The 19,931-nt window shown below is 41.5% G+C and overlaps 1 protein-coding gene across 1 annotated transcript in view; it reads left to right on the top strand.

Moving 5' to 3' along the window:
• The first annotated feature begins 6,807 nt into the window (after positions 1-6,807).
• Positions 6,808-19,931, top strand: part of LOC143988773 (serotransferrin-A-like) — an 86,368-nt gene continuing 73,244 nt past the window's right edge. Inside the window, exons 1-3 of the mRNA XM_077488622.1 lie at positions 6,808-6,975; positions 15,293-15,453; positions 19,296-19,404. Coding sequence (XP_077344748.1) covers positions 6,933-6,975; positions 15,293-15,453; positions 19,296-19,404 — 313 coding nt within the window. The 5' untranslated portion in view covers positions 6,808-6,932. The remainder of the gene's footprint in view (positions 6,976-15,292; positions 15,454-19,295; positions 19,405-19,931) is intronic.

Raw genomic sequence — 19,931 nt, forward strand, 5'->3', positions numbered from 1 at the left:
TTGGGAGGGTGGGAAGCGTTTAAAGTTCATGCACGTGTAAAGCCAGGCATCCTGATACTTTTGGTAATATAGTGTAGCTAGCAAGGAAGATATTTTTCAGTGGAGCTTACAGGAAATGACAGGTGCTCTGCATTTCTGGCAGGCTCAACAGGTATTTTCTATAGTTGCTGAAAATGTAGCTTGACAAAAAAAAGAAAACTAGTGCAGCCACCACATCTGTATGGTGAAATATATTGCATTTGTGTTCCTGTTTTTAGTTATCCATTAAAGTATATCCAAACCCCAAAACAAAATTGTACTATATTGCAGTATACCAATCTAAAGTTCAACTTTAAATTTGATGCCCATTCGTTTTCTTTGTTTACACACTTGTTATCTAAAGCCTCATACACACGGTCGTATTTTCCACAGACAAAACCTCAGACTTTTGCCCTAATCTTGTCTTGCATATAAACGGCACACAATTGTCGGTCAACAAGCAGGAACGTAGTGACATACTAAGTGGTTTTTCAGCTCTTTAACGCCACCCTTTGGGCTCCTTCAGCTAATTTCATGTTAGTAGAAGTTTGGTGAGTGTTGATTCACGCTTTTCATTTCCCGCTTTTCAGTTAATTTCTGAACGGGCGTTCGTCAACCAGCCATGTTGCAGATAATGTGTTATTTTTTATTGGCCTTTGACCTTTTTGCTTTGACCAAAGTCCAGTCCAGGAACAGGAGGAGGAGGATTTCTTAGACCAAAAATTGGTTGCTTTATTAATTGTGACCAATTATGTCATATGCCTTTGCTGCGGGAGCTCCAGAAAAATAATCCGGATGTTTTTCGGAATTATCTCCAGATGACAGACCCCTGCTTTCACCAACTCTTGGCATTGTTGACCCCCTATATTAAGAAGCAGGACATATGCATGAGGCTTTTATTTTATTTTTTGGTTGAATAATGATTTGATTTGGTATATTTTCTATATTTTTGGATGCATAGAATGCCCTTTTTGGTTAAGTTCTATTGGCAGATAGCATGTCTAATTGTATTTGTTTTCTTTTTTTAATGCACAATAAAATTCAATAAAATCTTTCATCTTAAAAACTACAGGATAATAGTATTGTGCTAACTTGCAAAAAACAAAACAAAAAAAAAAAAAAAACAACAAGCATAATAATATTATTCTTGATATCACTAGAAAAAAAAAACCTTTGAAAATTTGTTTGAAATAACTCCATCAGTATCACCAGTAAAGCAGCTTCATTATTATCCCATTAACCACTTAAAGTAGAAGTAAACCCATGGATTTAAACAGTTAAAAAAAAAAGGCATGCCAGGAATGCTAACTGCACATTGGCTGTGCTCTCAGCCAAACTATCAAACCATCCAATGGTGTCATAACGAATCACATGTGCAGCACCATAGCAGTTGAAGATTAAACAGAGGCAAAGATGGCAGCTTCCTTGGCTGAAGACGATAGGGGAGTTTACTTCCACTTTAAGGACCGCCTCACGCCGATATACATTGGCAGAATGGCACGGCTGGGCACAAGCACGTACCTGTACATTGCTTTTTAAGTGCCCAGCCGTGGGTTGGGAGCGCGCCGCCAGCTGGGTGCTCCATGACCGTGGCCACGGGACCAGCCGACCCGATCTCCACTGGTGTCCCGCGATCGGGTCACAGAGATGAAGAACGAGGAGAGGTCTGTGTAAACAAACCTCTCCCCATGCTTCCCTGTGTGGCTGTCACCGATCATCTCTTCCCTTTTATAGGGAAGGATGATCAGTGACGTCACATGACGTCACATGCAAGGCCACGCCCCCTACAATAAATAAACCACATAACGTCATACATAACACCTACACTGCCTCCTAGTGGTTAACTCCTTCACTGCCAGTGCCATTTACACAGGAATCAGTGCATTTAAATAGCACTGATTGCTGTATAAATGACAATGGTTCCAAAAATGTGTCAAAAATGTCCGATGTGTCCACCATAATGTCGCAGTCACAATAAAAATCGCTGATCGCCACCATTACTAGTAAAAAAAAAAAAATATTAATAAAAATGCTATAAAGCTATCCCCTATTTTGTAAACGCTATAACTTTTGTGCAAACCAATCAATAATCTCTAATTGCGATTTTTTTTTACCAAAAATATGTAGAAGAATACATATCGGCCTAAACTGAGGAAAAAAATATTGAATTTTTTTCAAAATTGTCACTCTATTTTTGTTAATAGCGCAAAAAATAAAAACCACAGAGGTGATCAAATACCACCAAAAGAAAGCTCAATTTGTGGGAAAAAAAAGGACGGAAATTTTGTTTTGGAGCCACATTCGCATGACCGCGCAATTATCAGTTAAAGCGACGCAGTGCCGAATTGCAAAAAGGGGCTTGGTCCTTTGGCTGCAAATTGGTCCGGGGCTTAAGTTGGTAAAGAAGAAGAGAAATGTGCACTGCATTTCAAGATTTCATAATTTGTCGTGTCACAAATGTTAATTCTCCATTAGGAACGCCAGTTTACAAGACCGACCTTGCTTCCGAGCATGTGCATTTCTACTTTGGACTTTTGTACAGACATGCTCGGAAAATCAGCGAATCTCCATTTGTCTGCGGAAAATTTTAAAGCCTGTCATCCAACATTTGTCCACGGAAAATCCAACAATAATTATCTGATGGAGCGTAAAAACGGTCTGATTTTCCACCAACAGCTTGTCATCACACATTTTCTGTCCGAAAACCTGACCGTGTGTACATGGCTTTAGGCCACTTTTATAAAGGCTGTCCAATCAGGTTCACCTGTCTGTTTTTCAGCCCTATGGAGTGGCAGATGTCAGCGGTGACATGTCCGCTGGAATCCGCCGCTATCTGATCCGGTCCTGTCCACCAAATCCAGACGGATGGTGGTCCTATTTACCATCCGTCTTACAGATCGGATGGGATGGGATGAAAATGGAAACACGGTACTTTTTGATCTGATCTCCCCTTAGAGGAGAACAAGACTCTGAAGGGTCTGTCTCTGCAGAGTGAGTAGAGATGGACCTGTCATCTGCCAGCTCAGCGGGGATCAACGGAGCAATCCCTGCTGAGCAAGCAGAGTCCATCAAATGGATCTGCCCCATGTGAAAGGGGCCTTAGGGTGACTGCACTCTGTGGAGGAGCTTAACAATACAACCCTTGCACATCAGCATTGTGAACCTGTGAAAAGCGTAGTGTTAAATGCACAAGCAAATTTAGATGGACTTGACTTCCAAGTTAAAGCCGAACTCCAGCTAACACTTTTTTAAGCAGCGACAGCAATAGTTTTTTTCTTTTTTAGGATAAAGATTTTACATAACTGAATCAAAGCTGACCAATGTAAGCACGTCTGTCAGCGTTAAATGGTTTGTCTCAACCCTCTTACTGATTTTGCTATACAGTTTGTTAAAGGAAGTTGAAAAATAAAAGGACCTCCAGGCTGGATCACCAGGTGAAAATAATATACTAAAGCCTAGTAAAAAAACAAATGCAGCCACCATGTTTAACCACTTACCGACCAGCCACTGTCGGTTTACGGCGGCAGATCAGCACGTTCCCGTAAATCAATGTAGGTGTACGTCGGCTCCTTTAAGGATGGCTGGGAACTCGATGCTGGTGGCTGGCGGCCGCAATGTCCAACGAACCCCTCCCCCCTCGTGGTCGCAGGAACGACAGCCAGAATAGGGTCTGTCAATGTAAACAGACAGATCCCGATAGGAGAGTTAGAGAGAGATTTGCTGTTCCTAGTAATTAGGAACAGCGATCTTTCCCCTCCTCCAGTCAGCCCAGCCCCCATACAGTTAGAAACACTCCCAGGGAACACACTTAATCCCTCTATCGCCCCCCAGTGTTAACCCCTTCCCTGTCAGTGACATTTATACAGTAATCAGTGGCTATTTTTAGCTCTGATCACTGTATAAATGTTAATGATCCCAAAAAAGTGTCAAAAGTGTCCGATCTGTCTGCCGCAATGTCACAGTAAAAATCGTAGATCACCACCATTACTCATAAAAAAAATAATAAAAATAGATCCCCTATTTTGTAGATGGATATACATACATATTGGCCTAAACTGATGAAGAAATTTGTTTATTTATTTATTTTTTGGGGGATATTTACTATAGCAACATTTTTAAATTGTCACTTTATGTTTATAACGGCAAAAATAAGAACCACAGAGGTGATCAAATACCACCAAAAGAAAGCTCTATTTGTGGGGAAAAAAGGACCCTGGAAAGCATTGCACCAGCGATCAGCAGATCACTAATGCCATGCAGATCTCCTGCAGACTGTCAGTGTATCTGTGTGCTTGTACATACCATACTAATACTCCCTGAGCTTTGGTTCACATTGATGTCAAATCACATGCCAAATCGGTGGCCATTTCTGGCAATGGCACTGTCCAGATCAGTGCAGCGCCGCATCTGCAGCGCTGCACCGATTCTCAAAAGTAGTTTCTGTACTACTTTTGCTGATCTTGGGGTTCAATTTCCATTGACATCTGTGCAGAAACCCTGAAATACATGTTCGCTGAACTCGCATGATTTCATTCTCGCAGTCAGTGTGAACCAGGGCTAAAGAGGAGACTTAACTACCGCAGCTGTGGTTGTTCATTGATAACTACAAGCCAACAGCTGCTAAGGATGTCGGGACTTGTAGTTCATTCAGACACACAGAGCTGTGTGTCTGAATGACATAGCAATGTGGGCGTAGCCCCTCACGGCCACCCTGTTTTCAGTGACAGCTAGTAAAGGGAACTTCTCCCCGTACTGCTGCCACAGGGAGGGGAGCAGCGGGTGGCAGCTGCAGCACTGAGAACATGTTCCATGTTCCACCCTAAAATCGGATAGAACATGGAACATGTTCCCAAAAGTGAACTTATCCTTTAAGGATTAGAAAGCTGCAATATATGACATGTTTGTTTTTGGGTTTAGGTGCGTGTTAAGAAGGTTTGTAATACTGAACACAAATTAATGATGATAGATGCTTATTAATATTACAGACAACTGTTAACTGCATAACAGGTGGTTTATACAAACATAGTCAAATTGTAGGCTGGCGCTACTTACCAGAACACTGCCATTTTAAGTGTAACTATGATATTTATGAAGGTTGATCATTTGATCTAATGTTGAAAACATCTAATATCCTAGTGGTTGTGGTTGGAGACATTTTTGGTTATTATAAATGGTTGCAACCATTGATAAAATTGAGGACCTAATATTTAAAAACATGTTGTAATGAACTATTTTGTTTTTGTCCATAAGTGTATACTGTATGTATATTACTACATCACATGGTTGATACCCTAAGCTTTTTTAGCAGTTAATTCTTGTTATAATAATCTTTAAAACCTGGGTATCCTAATCTTGCAATTGATTAGGGTTATTTATAATCTGGCATTTGTATTGACAGTGGGATATTTTTTTTCTGGATGACTATGATCTTCTGTTTACACAGTATAACCACTTACGGACAACCGCATGCCGATATAAGTCCTAGGCTGCCATAACCCTGGTATCCTCTTCTTTGGCTGGCAGTCCGCTTTCTGATAATAGTGGTTTCTGTGGCGGATTCGCCGCAAGATCACTTTTATTGGTGGCGGGAGAGGGCCCTTACTGGAGCCATCGGCAGGGCGATCAGATCCTCTCACGTCAGTGGTATGGAGACGAGTGAGGGGAAGATGGCATCCACCCGTCTCTATACAATTGCAGGGCGGAAGCGATGTCAAAATGTCACTTCCGTCCATAGCTCTTAAAGAGCAATTTTTTTATTTATTTTTTTAATTACAACATTTTATTTTATTTCTTTTTTATTTCATTTTAGTGTGAATATGAAATCTGAGGTCTTTTTGACCTCAGATCTCATATTTGAGAGGTCCTGTCATGCTATTTTTTTATTACAAGGGATGTTTACATTCCTTGTAATAAGAATAAAAGTGATACTTTTTTTTTTCAAACATGCCCCGTCTCGCCGAGCATACGTGAGTAGCGCCCGCATATGAAAACGGTGTTCAAACCACAGATGGGAGGTATCACTGCGATCTGTAGAGTGAGAGCAATAATTCTAGCCTCAGACCTCCTTTGTAACTCAAAACATGCAACCTTTAGAATTTTTTAAATGTCGCCTATGGAGATTTTTAAGGGTAAAAGTTTGTCGCCATTTCACAAGCGGGTGCAATTTTGAAGTGTGACATGTTGAGTATCAATTTACTTGGCATAACATTATCTTTCACAATATAAAAAAATTGGGCTAACTTTATTGTTGTCTTATTTTTTAATGCTAAAAGTGTATTTTTTCCAAACAAAAGTACGCTTGTAAGACCGCTGCGCAAATACGGTGTGACAGAAAGTATTGCAACAACCGCCGTTTTATTCTTTAGGGTGTTAGAAAAAAATTTATAATGTTTGGGGGTTCTAAGTAATTTTCTAGCAAAAAAAATATGTTTTTAAACAACAAATCTAAAAAGAGGCTCAGTCCTTAAGTGGATAATAATGTTATGAGATATTTTAAACAATTTGGACTTTGTTAGAAAGGACTTAGTGTGTGTTGTGTGTCCACTCCTATAATAAAACAATGGAGCCCATTATTGGGACGCATGCAAAGCAGAGAAAATCTCTGACCTGTGTCTATGCCAAAGTTATAGCTGGGAATTTCCCTTCTCTTCCCCGTGCTTAATATCCTAATTAAAAGCAAGAGTTCATTCGGTGATTCAAAGAATTTTGAGAAGATGTGTGCCAATACTTCAAATCTGTCTCCAGGAATTACGGGGCAAGGAGGTGGCTGATATTGAGTAACACTATTAGGTAAACATTACAGCAACATGGATTTTGTCCACTCAGCTCCCCTGCTCTTGTATAAAAAGCCAGAGATCTTGTTCGTTATTCCTCCACAAACTGAAGTCTGACCGTTTGGGAGATCTGCAGTGACCATGGCTTCTGCATTACAACTTATTCTTTGTCTGGGGATGGCGGGTAAGCGAAAGACATCTTTTACTTGCAAAAAGATGTTACAATTTTAATCTGTGCTTTTTTTTTTTTTAACAGAAACGTTTTACAGAAAATATAAACTGACTTGCGGGAAACATTTTTTAATGTTGGCGTTATAACAATTTTAAATGCTATTTAAATATACAGTATATATGAGTGTTCGTACAAAGGTCCTTCTAGATTTTTCCATATGGGTATAACTGAGGCTTAAAGAATAATTGAGGGATTTTATAAAAATTGTACTGACAGACATCAGAAAACAGAGTTCCATAGTTAAAGGTAATGTAAAGAGTTATGGGGTTCCATTATTTGATGTACATTCTGGAATTTGGAGACTGCATTTATTATCAGGCAGTACTCAGGGCATCAGAGCTTTGATTGTCAGAGAGGCACGCTTAGACAAAATGATATGGTAGACCTGTGCACCTTGGTATTTCAGATCATTTATGGACAGATTAAACTGCGCCTCTTTTTTTTAAAATGTTCTTAACTTCTGGATAGAGTGGGCAGGGTGATCCCACCATTCAAGTTTTTATTGCTGTCCAAGTTCCCAGTGGGGAGATTTACCCTTCTGTTCATACTAGTGACCATTATCAAATAAAGTGAGATGAAAGCCAACATTTTAGAGTGGTCACAGGAACAAGAAATTAGATCTTCCAAAGAGGATACTGGTTCTAGGAATGACAGCTTAAGACAGAATTCCCATCACTTTGTAAGATTTCCACTAACTTTCTGTTGCCTCTCTGGGACAGGAAATTAAAGAAATTTTTACTTAATGTTGAGCAGACCAAAAAAAAAAATTGGTTGGGAGTTTTAACTCTTTCCTACTCTATCCATAAATATTTTGGCTTTTTAAAGATAAGTTTGTACTTTACTTTTACGCCTTTATAAATGACATTGTGAATGCCTGGCAAACACATAGTAAACATGTTTCAACTGCACCATACACACAATTCGATTTTCTGCAGATTTTTGTCTTCAGATTTACCAAAACCATGTAGTGCAAGGACCTGCCTGATTGCATACAAATTGAAACTCTTACACACGACCGGACTTTCCGGCAGACTAGGTCCGAAGGGATTAGTCCGTCGGAAAATCCGATTGCGTGTGGGCTAGTCCAATCGTTTTTCGAAAAATAAATCAGACGGACCTAGAAATAGAACATGTTTCAAATCTATCCGACGGACTCAATTCCGACGGACCAGTGGCGGCCCGCCCATAGGGGGCGCCCGGCGCCGCCCCCCCCTCTCCCTAAAAAAAAAAAAAAGTTAAAAAAAAAAAAAAAAAACGGGCCCTTTAAGACATTTATAAAAAAAAAAATGTCATTTAACAATTTGACATAGTGTACTGTGGCGCCGGTCACAGTGCACTATGAGAAGCGCCACGTCGATGCAATCACAAGATTGCATCCATGGCGCTTCATTTGCGGGTTAAAAACCCGCCTTGCGGCGCACTGAAGAACGCCGACTAGCTTCCGCCCGTAAAATCACTGTGATTCTACGGGCGGGAGCATTGTCATTCTTAGACAGGCAGTCACTTCCGGCTTTCGGCTGCTTCACAAAACCCGGAAGTGACGTCGGATACCGGCCCCCCCACCCTATGTGAATGAGTATGGGGTACAATGTACCCCTACCCATTCACCTGTGAAAAAAAGTACAAAAAAAAACACAACACAGGGTTAAAATATTTTATTGCACAGCTCCGGGGGTCTTCCGTCTTCGGGGGTCATCTCGCCGGACTCCTCCGCTATCTTCTTGTAGCTCTTTTGCTAGCGGAGGAGCCCGGCTTTCTTCCTCGCCGCCGGCCTCTTCTTCCGACTTCGGGGGTCTTGTCTTCGGTTCTTCTGCCGGGCCACCGCGCCTTCTTATAGCTCTTTTACAGGCGGTGGCCTGGTCTTCTATCGCCGCCGCCGCCCGTTCTTCTTCTTCTTCTCCTTCTTCTCCAGGAGATGTTGCCTCGACGATCTCCCTGGCCGGAATGCCAGGGACGCGCTGCGCTGCCACTTATATAGGGACAATGGGGCGGTGTCACATGGGTTGATGTCACATGGGTTGGTCACATAGGTTGATGTCACAGTCGCCATGTGACATCAACCCATGTGACCAACCCATGTGACATCAACCCATGTGACACCGCCCCATTGTCCCTATATAAGTGGCAGCGCAGCGCGTCCCTGGCATTCCGGCCAGGGAGATCGTCGAGGCAAAATCTCCTGGAGAAGAAGGAGGAGAAGAAGAAGAAGAAGAAGAACGGGCGGCGGCGACAGAAGACCGGGCCACCGCCTGTAAAAGAGCTATAAGAAGGCGCGGTGGCCCGGCAGAAGAACCGAAGAGGGGGACAAGACCCCCGAAGTCAGGAGAAGAGGCCGGCAGCGAGGAAGAAAGTCGGGCTCCTCCGCTAGCAAAAGAGCTACAAGAAGATAGCGGAGGAGTCCGGTCCAGAAGACCCCCAAAGACGGAAGACCCCCGGAGCTGTGCAATAAAATATTTTAACCCTGTGTTGTGTTTTTTTTGTACTTTTTTTTCACAGGTGAATGGGTAGGGGTACATTGTACCCCATACTCATTCACATAGGGTGGGGGGCCGGTATCCGGGGCCCCCTTATTAAAGGGGGCTCCCGGATTCCGATAAGCCCCCCGCCCGCAGACCCCGACAACCAACGGCCAGGGTTGTCGGGAAGAGGCCCTTGTCCTCATCAACATGGGGACAAGGTGCTTTGGGGTGGGGGTGCCGCACGTCCCCCTCCCCCAAGGCACCCCCCCATGTTGAGGGCACACGGCCTGGTATGGCTCAGGAGGGAGGGGGCCGCCCGCTCGTCCCCACCCCCTTTCCTGGCCGGCCGGGTAGCGTGCTCGGATAAGGGTCTGGTGTGGATCTGGGGGGACCCCCACTCCGTTTTTTCGGTGTAGGGGGTTCCCCTTGGAATCCATACCAGACCTAAGGGCCTGGTATGCCCTCGGAGGGGGGAACCCACGCCAATTTTTTTTTCAGATTACATAAGGGGCGTGTTTTATGAGAAGTGGGAGGGGCCAAAATGATGGGCGGGGTCATGATGGGCGGGGTCTGGCGCCCCCCCATCCAAAAACTTCACCAGCCGCCACTGCGACGGACTAAAATCATGATAAAACGTTTGTCTGTGTGCTGGTCCGACGGACCAAATGTGACACAAGGGAAGCTATTGGCTACTGGCTATTGAACTTCCTTGTTTAGTCCCGTTTACGTCATCACGTTCAAAACAAACAGACTTACAAACGGACTTAGTCCGTTCATGTGTGGGCAAGTCCATTCGTTCAGAAAGTGTGTCGGAACTCCGCCGAAAGTCCATCGGGAAGACCGTCGGACCTAGTCTGCCAGAAAGTCCGGTAATGTGTATGCGACATTAAGGTTTGACCTTATATTATATGGTTTTGGTAAATCTGAAGACAAAAATCTGCAGAAAGTCTAATAGTGTGTATGGGCTTTAGGCTGAGTTCACACTATGTGCGACGCAGGGAACATCGGGAAGTCCGGTGCGCTCCTGTTCACTGTTTCGGATCTGGATTCGATCAGAATTTTTGCCTGAGTTTGGACCAGAGATGCATTGGACCCTTCTGCTGTGTGCTCTGCGGCCACCCTGGAGATATGTGAACCAGCTCCATTGAGATGTGATGCAAACTAAATGCGGGTAAACCCGCATCCAATTTGTATCAGTGTGAACCCAGCCTCTATTAGCTGAGTATTAATCGTGCGCTGGAAGCTTTTTGTTGCAGAGAATACAGCCTTACTTTAATGGAGAAATACATTGCATGTCTTTTATCATAGAACAGGAAGAGAACACAAACGAGTACATTGAGCATATATAGACAATACATCCTGTTATATCATAAAATATAAGAACTATAATACTGTATGAACTATAATATTTACTTTAATACCACAGCACCACCTGCTGCATTGATCGGTATAATGCATACAGTATTGTCAGTTTATTAACAACTTTACATTACATGCTGTTGTTCTTTAAATAGCCTCAAGTGATTGTGAACGATCACATTGTAAAGCAACCCATTCAATTTAACATAGAAACGAAAGCCAAAACATTTTTGTGTAGATATAAAAAAAAATTGTAAATACCTTTTTTCCTTTTTTTATAATTGATCATGGGGGAGGAGAAACAGCAGCACACTGAGCTTCCCAGTGAATGGTTGTGCAGCAGGGGCATGTTAGGAGGACAAGTCTGATCATTGGCAGAGAGCAGGCTGAATTCCCAGTATAGCTAGAGAACTGACCTTGCTGTGTCCTCCTGCTTAGTGTGGTCAGTTTTAATAGAAAATCAGAGGGACTGGCAGGATCACCAGGGATTTCACACAAAGGAAGCAATACAAAGAGAATGGGATACTTTCTCATACAAGTACATGGCAAAGCAGGCACATATCAGAACAATCAAGTGTTGGGTTAATAATTGAAACACTTTAAATATATCTAAACAGGCCTAGTACTCTAACCTTTATAATTAAAAGTGGCATTAAACTCAAAAAAACTAAAATGTATTAAATTGCAGCATACCAGTTTTTAGTTGTGGTGGCTGCATTGGTTCTCTCTTTTAGAATTGTTTCCTTTATTTCACCTGATGATGCAGCCAGTAAGTTATTTCTCAACATCCTTTAACAGACCAAGGTGGTTATTTACGAAAGGCAAATCCACTTTGCACTGAAAGTGCACTTGGAAGTGCAGTCGCTCTAAATCTAAGGGGTAGATCTAAAATGAGGGGAAGCTCTGATGATTTTATCATCCAATCATGTGCAAGCTAAAATGCTGTTTTTTATTTTACTTCCAAGTGCACCTTCAGTGGACTTTCAAGTGCACTTGCAGTGCAAAGTGGATTTGCCTTTAGTAAATAACCCCCCAAGTGTTGCTTACAACGATTAGATTTTATTAATTTATGTAAAACCTTCATCCCAAACTGAAAAATCTGTTCAGCTCTAATTTATTAGTGAATTCTATCTAAATCTGTTAGCTCATCTAATGCTACCCTCTCGTAATCCTGACAATACTGATGCCCAAATGTGCCTCCGTTGCTCCTCCATCCAGAGTGCAGACACCCTAATACAGGAAATTTGTAGGTGGCTTGCCCACCTGGTGAAATTAAAGGGAAAATAAGAAAAAAGAAAACTAGTGCAGTCACCACATTTTAAGGATGGGTAAGCTGCAATATAATACATTTTGTTTTTTGGGTTTAGTCCTTTTGCTACCACCAACATATGGCATATGTCTACAGCATTGGGGGTTTTATACACACTCCCAGCTGCTGTAGCAATGTGTGTAAATCTGACAAGCCAACTGTTGGCTGTCTTTAGTGTATGTTTAAAGTGGTTGTAAACCCCTTACAATCACTTTAACCTGCAGGTAAGCCTAGATTAACGCTTACCTGTAGGCGCAAGAAATATCTCCCATTCCTAAAAGTTTTAGGAAATATTTGGAAGAATATGGCACCGATGTCTACGGGTGCAGGCACACTGAGAGTGTCGTTTTTAACGGCGATCATGCCGTTAGTGGCGGCATCAGCAAGCATGTGCGAGAATGACACCATCGTGGGAAGCCACTCCGGGTATCATGGCGGCGATGGAGGTGGTGACTGAGGACTGCTGCGGGGGGCTTCTATCTCAGGTAAGTAATTGATAATGAGCTAGTATGCTATACATACTAGCTCATTATGCGTTTGCCTTGCAGGGTGTCTTTTTATATTTTTTTTCCTAAGAGGCTTTACTTCCTTTTTAAAGGAAATATTGTGCAACCCATTGCACTAATACCGTATGATATAACAAATTGTAATTACCACCATTTTATTCTTCAGGGTCTTTGCTTTTGCAAAATATATAATGTTTGGGTCGGGTGTTAAGTAATCTTCAAGAATAAAATAATTTTTTAAATGTGCGCAAAAACCACTCTGGTGGTGAAAGGGTGAATAGCGCTTTAAGACCTTTCCCCTTGATTTCGAAGTATTAAAGCCAGACACTGCCAAGAGGTCAGTGATGACAACCTCCATATTAGCCTCAGTACAGTCTCCCTTTGATCTTTGTTAGCTAAAAAGTTTACACACAGCAGCATGTATTGCAAAATTTAGTTCACTTGATGGCTCAGCAATTATCACCAGAATATGATTATACTGACATTGGTCTGTGCATTGGACAGCATATAGTGGTGTGTCACTGACACCCCGAATGAACTTTGTTAGGAAGTATGAATATAGTGTAATGAATATTCTAGGTGGTTTGAAGACGGGGTTTTTATTTTCTTGAAAGTAAAGTGATAGGACATGCAGTTGTATATTAGGTTTATGATTAGACACAAAAATCTTGCAACTTATCTCATGCTATAAAAACACTGAACATCAACATGGACAAAAATTGCCTTTCCTATTTTGTTCTAATTAAACATTCACGGTCTATATTTGAAGTACAGTCCTGTTGAGGTTGGGGAAATAATATTTTTTTAATCACTGTTATTAAGAGTGTAAAATCAAAAAAGAGAATACTTAGTGGATGTGTGTATATTTTCTTAATTTATGAGTGGTACCAAAAAAAATGCCAACATGATCTCTTTTTTTTAAAAGGCGAGTAAATATGAAATGCTTAATTTTAATATTTATCATTTTTTTAAACTAGAGTGTAGAGCTTTAGCTTCCGTTCACACTGGAGCGACTTGTCATGCGATTTGACAAGTCAAATTGCATGACAAGTCTCATCCTATTGCTGACAATCACACTGTTCACACTTTGCGGTCCTGTATTGATTTGAAAAGGTAGTGCATGCACTACTTTTGGTGATTTCAGGTGCAACTTTAATAGATATCTGTGCATGAAGCGACACAGATGTCTTCAAAGTCACAGTGAGGTGCAGCTTTGAAATAGTGCGATTTCAGATGAAGTCACACGATTTTAAAGGCACAGTCAATGTGAACAGGGGCTTAGGCTTCTTTTCACATAAGTTTCCCTATCTACTTATTGTTTGTGAAAAACCACTTTGTTTACAGGCTTCATAGCTCAAGCTGCAGTTTACAGACAAAGGTGAATTACCATATGATATCCATTATGATATGGTTTAGTCTGAACTTTTAGGTGGACAAAGAAAGCCAAAAGACAAGCAGTCACTGGTGTGCTGTCTGTGCTCAGGAAATCCTTTGCCATGTGTTAAATGTTTATTTGTATAACAAAAATAGAATGCATGCAAATAATAAGGCCACTTACACACGGGACAGTGGGGAATCTGTCCACTGATCCTCCTCTATAGGCAGTCTGATGGAAAAGGACCACCTGTCCTTTACACCCGACTGCCATCAAATCGAATCCACCAGATGGTTGGGGAGAGGATGGCACCCACTGCTCGATAGAGGGCAATGGATGGTCCAATTGGGTCCACCTAAAAAACAGACAGGAGGACCCGATAGGGCTTTTTCACATTGGTGGACCAAACACAAAACACAGGTAACAGAAGAATGAGTGACCCAAAACCTTTTTATGTATGCAAAAAGTTTAGGCCATCAACTACCAATCTGTTTCTTCTCTTTAGTTTTAGTCAATTTTCTTTATAGACTTTTAGGCTCCATTCACATTAGTGTGATTTGTTAGGCCAATTTGGACATCAAAGTTGCATGACAAGTCGTTCCCCATATTTTCCAATGATAACCATTCATATATGTATGACTTAAAGTCCCAGCAACTTCAAAGTAGTTAATGCACTACTTTGGTCCGATTTTCATGCAACTTGAGGGCCAAAGATTTAAATGTTAGCCCTCAAAGGTTGCATGAAAGTCATACCTGAATGTTATACAGTGCAACAGTTGTCCATTGTCATTGATCAAAGCCAAAGTCGTATACAAGTTGCACACATCCAAAGTTGCGTCAGTGTTGTATCAAAGTTACACCAAAGTTGCACTCCAAAGTCTTGCAACTTTGGAGTCGTACAAGTTTGAATGGAGCCTTAAAAAAGATAAATAGTAAAAACACAATCCTGCTAACTTCTTCTGACATTTTGTGCCCCCACTGGGGCTCAATTACAGAGACTAAGCCCTAATGCATCAGGGGAAGGTTTAGTGTCTTCACCTCTAACGTTATGTTATTGGGAAGAAACAGATAAGTGACAGCCTAACCTTTTTGTGTACATGGATTGTGGAAGGAGGGCACACCCGAGATTGGCTGGCACCCCCAGCTGGTGTGTGTGTGTCTGGTGAGTGGTGAAGATTAAGCAGAATCACAAGTTTGTAGACAAAACCATTGTAGTTTTTTCTTTTCTGAAGCCATTATCATCCATTGTGTCTTCATACAGCCCTGTGCCTCGCAACTCCAGTAAACAACGTCCGCTGGTGTGTAAAATCCGAGATTGAGCTGAAAAAATGCAAAGATGTGAGCCAAACCTGTGGAGGTGATCAGGGAACCCTCAGCTGTGTTCTCAAAAGCAGCGTTGATGAATGCCTCAAAGCAATTTCAGTAAGTTAATTTTGAAGATTTGGTGAAAGACTTCCTAAATCATGTAAATGAAAAGAAAATCCAAATTAAAAAAAAGCAGGGGTACTCACGCCACGTACTTCCATTCACTTGCCTCTAGGGAGCATAAAAGAGCAACTGACATTTCTGAAAAAACTTGTTGCTTTATTAAGGGTTCTGTTTATACAGAGATGAAATAAAACATTATTTTAAATCTTCACTGAAATTTCCGTCGCACAAAATTTGAGATCTGGTTCTCATTTTTTCCGACAACAAAATCCGTTGTCGGAGATTCCAATCGCGTGTAGACAATACCGACGCACAAAGTGCCATGCATGATCCGAATCAAGAAGAAGAGGAGCACTGGCTATTGAAATTCATTTTCCTGGGCTTGTCATATGTGTTGTACGTCACCGCGTTCTTGACGTTCGGAATTTCCGACCAACTTTGTGTGACCGTGTGTATGCAAGACAAGTTTGAGCCAACATCTGTTGGAAAAAATCCCATGGATTTTGTTGTCGGAATGTGCAATCGTGTGTACGCGACATTACTCTGCTTTCTTTAGACGGGAAAAGGTTGGCTAAATCTGACAGTATCACTTAAAGGGATTCTTGAAATGATACATTAAGAAGTAGATCGAGATTCATCCATTCCCGTTCATGATACATCAGTCTAACAATTGACTTTTCGTGAACGGATTTGTTGGAAAGTTTTGCAGCGCTGGTCAATGTATTCTAATAAGAGAGGAGTCCTGCTGTCAGAATACATTGATACAGTTGGGGGAATCGGTACAGTATTTTCGTTCAGCCCGCTGGCTGAGCGTAGGAAAACTGAGCCATGTGTGGCCAACTTAACTCTTTGAATTTGTGTGTACTTTAAAACAACTAACAAGCTTAATAATTTTATATTTGAAGTGATACTACACCTTAAATAAAAAATAAAAAAACAACACATAGTGCTGTAACGTTTAGCGCTTATTTCGCTTGCAGGTCCATTTTTCTTTTAACTCTGTGACTGCTTTTTCAAAGTCAATACATGAGTAGATTTAATATGCTCATGTATCTCTTTCACCAGATAGCTTAAAGTGTTACTAAACCCAGTAATATGAAAATAGTTCACCTGCCCCCCCCCCTCCCCCCCAGCTTACAAATCTTTTTTTTATATTAAAATACTGCCACTATATACCTTTTTTTCTGATCTGTATATCGCGATTACATGACAAACTGCAGAGTTTCTCCAGTGCTGAGAGTTCAGGTGGGTGGAGATTTCCACTATAGCCTGTATACGCCCACATGTGTGATGCCAATATCATGTGACCTGACTATCTCTGAGAACAAGTAACAGTTCTCTCCAGCATAAAAGACACAACTGAGCATGTGCAGGTTGGCTATTGCCTGCATGTTAGCTGGCCTTCCCAAGCTAGATATTTCAGGGAGGGAAGGATCTGTGCATACAGGATCAAACAGCCTTTTTCCACAATGAAGATGATTAACCCCTTAAGTTCCACAGTGAGTATAACAAGCATGCTATGCTGCATATACAAACAGATTTTACTGTTGTGGGTTTAGTAACACTTTAACTTCCTTATGCTGCACCAATTTGGAAGGATACACCCAGGTGACTTTTAAGCCTTTCCCCTCCCCCCAACCACTCTTGTTCCCCCACCTGCCCCCCTCTTACCCAGTTCTTCCTTTTTACCCTCTTTTCTCACTTTTTATTTATTATTTCTCTCCTTGGTTTCTCTAACTGGTTTCTAGTTAATACGATCATTGTTCATGAGTCCCTTTTGTACTGAACAATTAAGATTTAAAGGGTTATAGAGAGCTATGTTGTGATTTGATGCTTGACCTCTCATGCATTTAAGCATTTTTCTCCACAAACAATACTACTTTACTTACTCTGGAACATGAAAGGAACAGCGTGAGATCCTAACTCAATGTTTTATTAATATATGTGAAAGATAAGTGAAATTACTGCGCTTACCCAAGCATAAATTGAAGTAGCCAACATAAAAATCAACAAAATTTAGGGAATGGAAACAAAACTTAGCGCTAGAAGTGCGAATAAACATATAAAAGTGCAGTATGTCATACAGTGATATGAAACACATAAGGTTAAAACATATAAAGTACTGAATGCAAAAATGCAAATTACAAAAGCCACAACCAGTGATGAATGTGAGTCACTGTATAATAAAAATGAGTTCAAATGGGATTGATAGCCAAAAACATGAGCACAGTCCACTCTTAAAGCAGAAAAAGTATTCAAAAGTGGGAGGAAAACAGCCGTGACCACACACAGAACACCAGGGATGGTGCGTCCTCCACCCGGGATGAGGGGTAAATACTCTTACCGGATGTAGTGGACTCACATGCCAGCGGTAGTGGGTCGATCACGCTAAGAATGGCAGAACATGGAACTCTGGTAGACCCTGGAACTCCCATGGAAGAGGATGAGACTGGAACTCTGATGTAGATCAATCAGTGTGCAGGCAATGAGTGCAGAACGCTCTCATTCAGAGGAATATGGGGATTATTGAAAGAAAAATGCCTCCATATGGTGTAGATCAAAACGGATGGGTTTATTTAAAAGTACAAACATCAATTCATAGATACAAAAATTGTGATCACAAGATAAAATGATAAAAGCAATGTGGGAAGCTAAAAGGCAAGACCGATGCGTTTCATCCCAATGGACTTCAACTATTATAACTGCCCACTACTGTTCACTTCCCCTTTACTATACCAATACTAGTAGGCTGCAATAATCAATAAGACTGCATATGTCTTCCTAGGGGTACAAATTGTACTGCCAGTGAACAGCGATACTGGACTGGGATACCGTCCTCTATCCAGGACTTTTTTTCAGCTGGACTTGGTGGAACTCAGTTCCACCACCTCTGGCTCAGGTTCTCTGCCAACCACTATCAAGTGTAAACACGGACGTCACCTACAGTGGAGGTACTAGGGCTGGGTGCTTCAGCTTAATACAGCAACAAAAGTAAGATATGTGGACGATGGTGGAGCTTTTAAGGAAGAGGGGTTGCATGGAGAGGCCAGAGCTGAAGGTGGGTGAAAGTGAGATGTGGATGGGGGATGCAGAGGTAAGCGACTGTGGAAGAAGGCTGAACTCTGCACTCTTTGTAGTGCACCCCCAAACTCTGCACTCTGTATGTGATGCACTCCTGGTGTTTAATGCCCCTTAAGACTCTCTCACTGTTAGTGAAAATTAATCACACTATTAACCCACTGTGTGATGAGGTTTGGAGGGTGTGTGTGTGTGTGGGGGGGGGGGAGGGGGGTTTGGGGGGCTGTGATTGAGTTCCTGCACCTATTTTCTGAGGAAAAAAAGCCCTGCCTCTATCTTTTATACCAAAAACTAATATTCTGTGGTAGAGGGCTGTGGTTTCATGGCCTGAAGACTCCCTTTTTTGTCAGAATAAACCTATCATTGAGGACATTGCACTACATGGATTGAGGGGAGACAATTACACAACCGAGTCCTGAGTCTCATATGTTAGGGCTCTTTTTTCTTTTTCTGCAGCTTTTTTTTTGCTTGTCAGTTCTCAAAAAGAAAAAAACTGGAAAGGTAGAATTATATTATAAAATAAATTCATTGTACCGGTTGAATAGAGAAAGCTTCTGGCATATTAATCTGTGGGGTTTGTTTGAGTCTACCAGCCCCTGTCTAGTTCATAGCATTATATTTAAAAACATTACATTTTGCAAAATCTGTTTATAGCTTTGGACAACATAGGTCAAATATAAGTAAAGTTAGAAACCATTTAGGTACCATTATGATTTTATGCAATTTTTAGTTTGCCACTGAAAGTGCTTCTTTTTCAGGAAGACACAGCGGATGCAATTTGTTTGGATGCTGGAGAAGTTTACAAAGGTTCCTTGAAGCCTTACAACTTGAGACCAGTTGCTGCTGAAAACTATGGCACGGAGAAAGGTAAATTGATCCAAACACTTGAAAAAAATGATGTCAATCATGCAGGCTGCAGGCTACAGGCTACATAAGAGAAACTTGGTTCTCTACTGAATGTTATAGGATAGTATATGCCAGTGAAGAATCCCTTCAAACATGGTGAAAACATACCAACTTAATGCAGAGGGCATCTTGGCTGGACCTAACTAAGGCAGAATTGCCAATCATTGTGTGCAGGTACTGCACAGACCATCAAGAGAAAGCAATGACATATACCAGTGATGGCAAACCTTGGCACCCCAGATATTTTAGAACTACATTTCCCATGATGCTCATGCACTCTGCAGTGTAGTTGAACATCATGGGAAATACAGTTCCAAAACATATGGGGTGCCAAGGTTCGCCATCACTGGTATATGCCATTGCTTTCTCTTAATGGTCTGTGCAATACCTGCATACAATGATTGGCAATTCTGCCTTAGTTAGGTCCAGCCAAGATGCCATCTGCATTACGTTGGTATGTTTTCACTATGTTTGAAGGGATTCTTCCG

This window comes from Lithobates pipiens, unplaced genomic scaffold (assembly GCF_037356315.1).
Source record: "Lithobates pipiens isolate NorthernLeopardFrog02 unplaced genomic scaffold, aLitPip1_a1.2 Scaffold_18, whole genome shotgun sequence".
Taxonomy (NCBI): domain Eukaryota; kingdom Metazoa; phylum Chordata; class Amphibia; order Anura; family Ranidae; genus Lithobates; species Lithobates pipiens.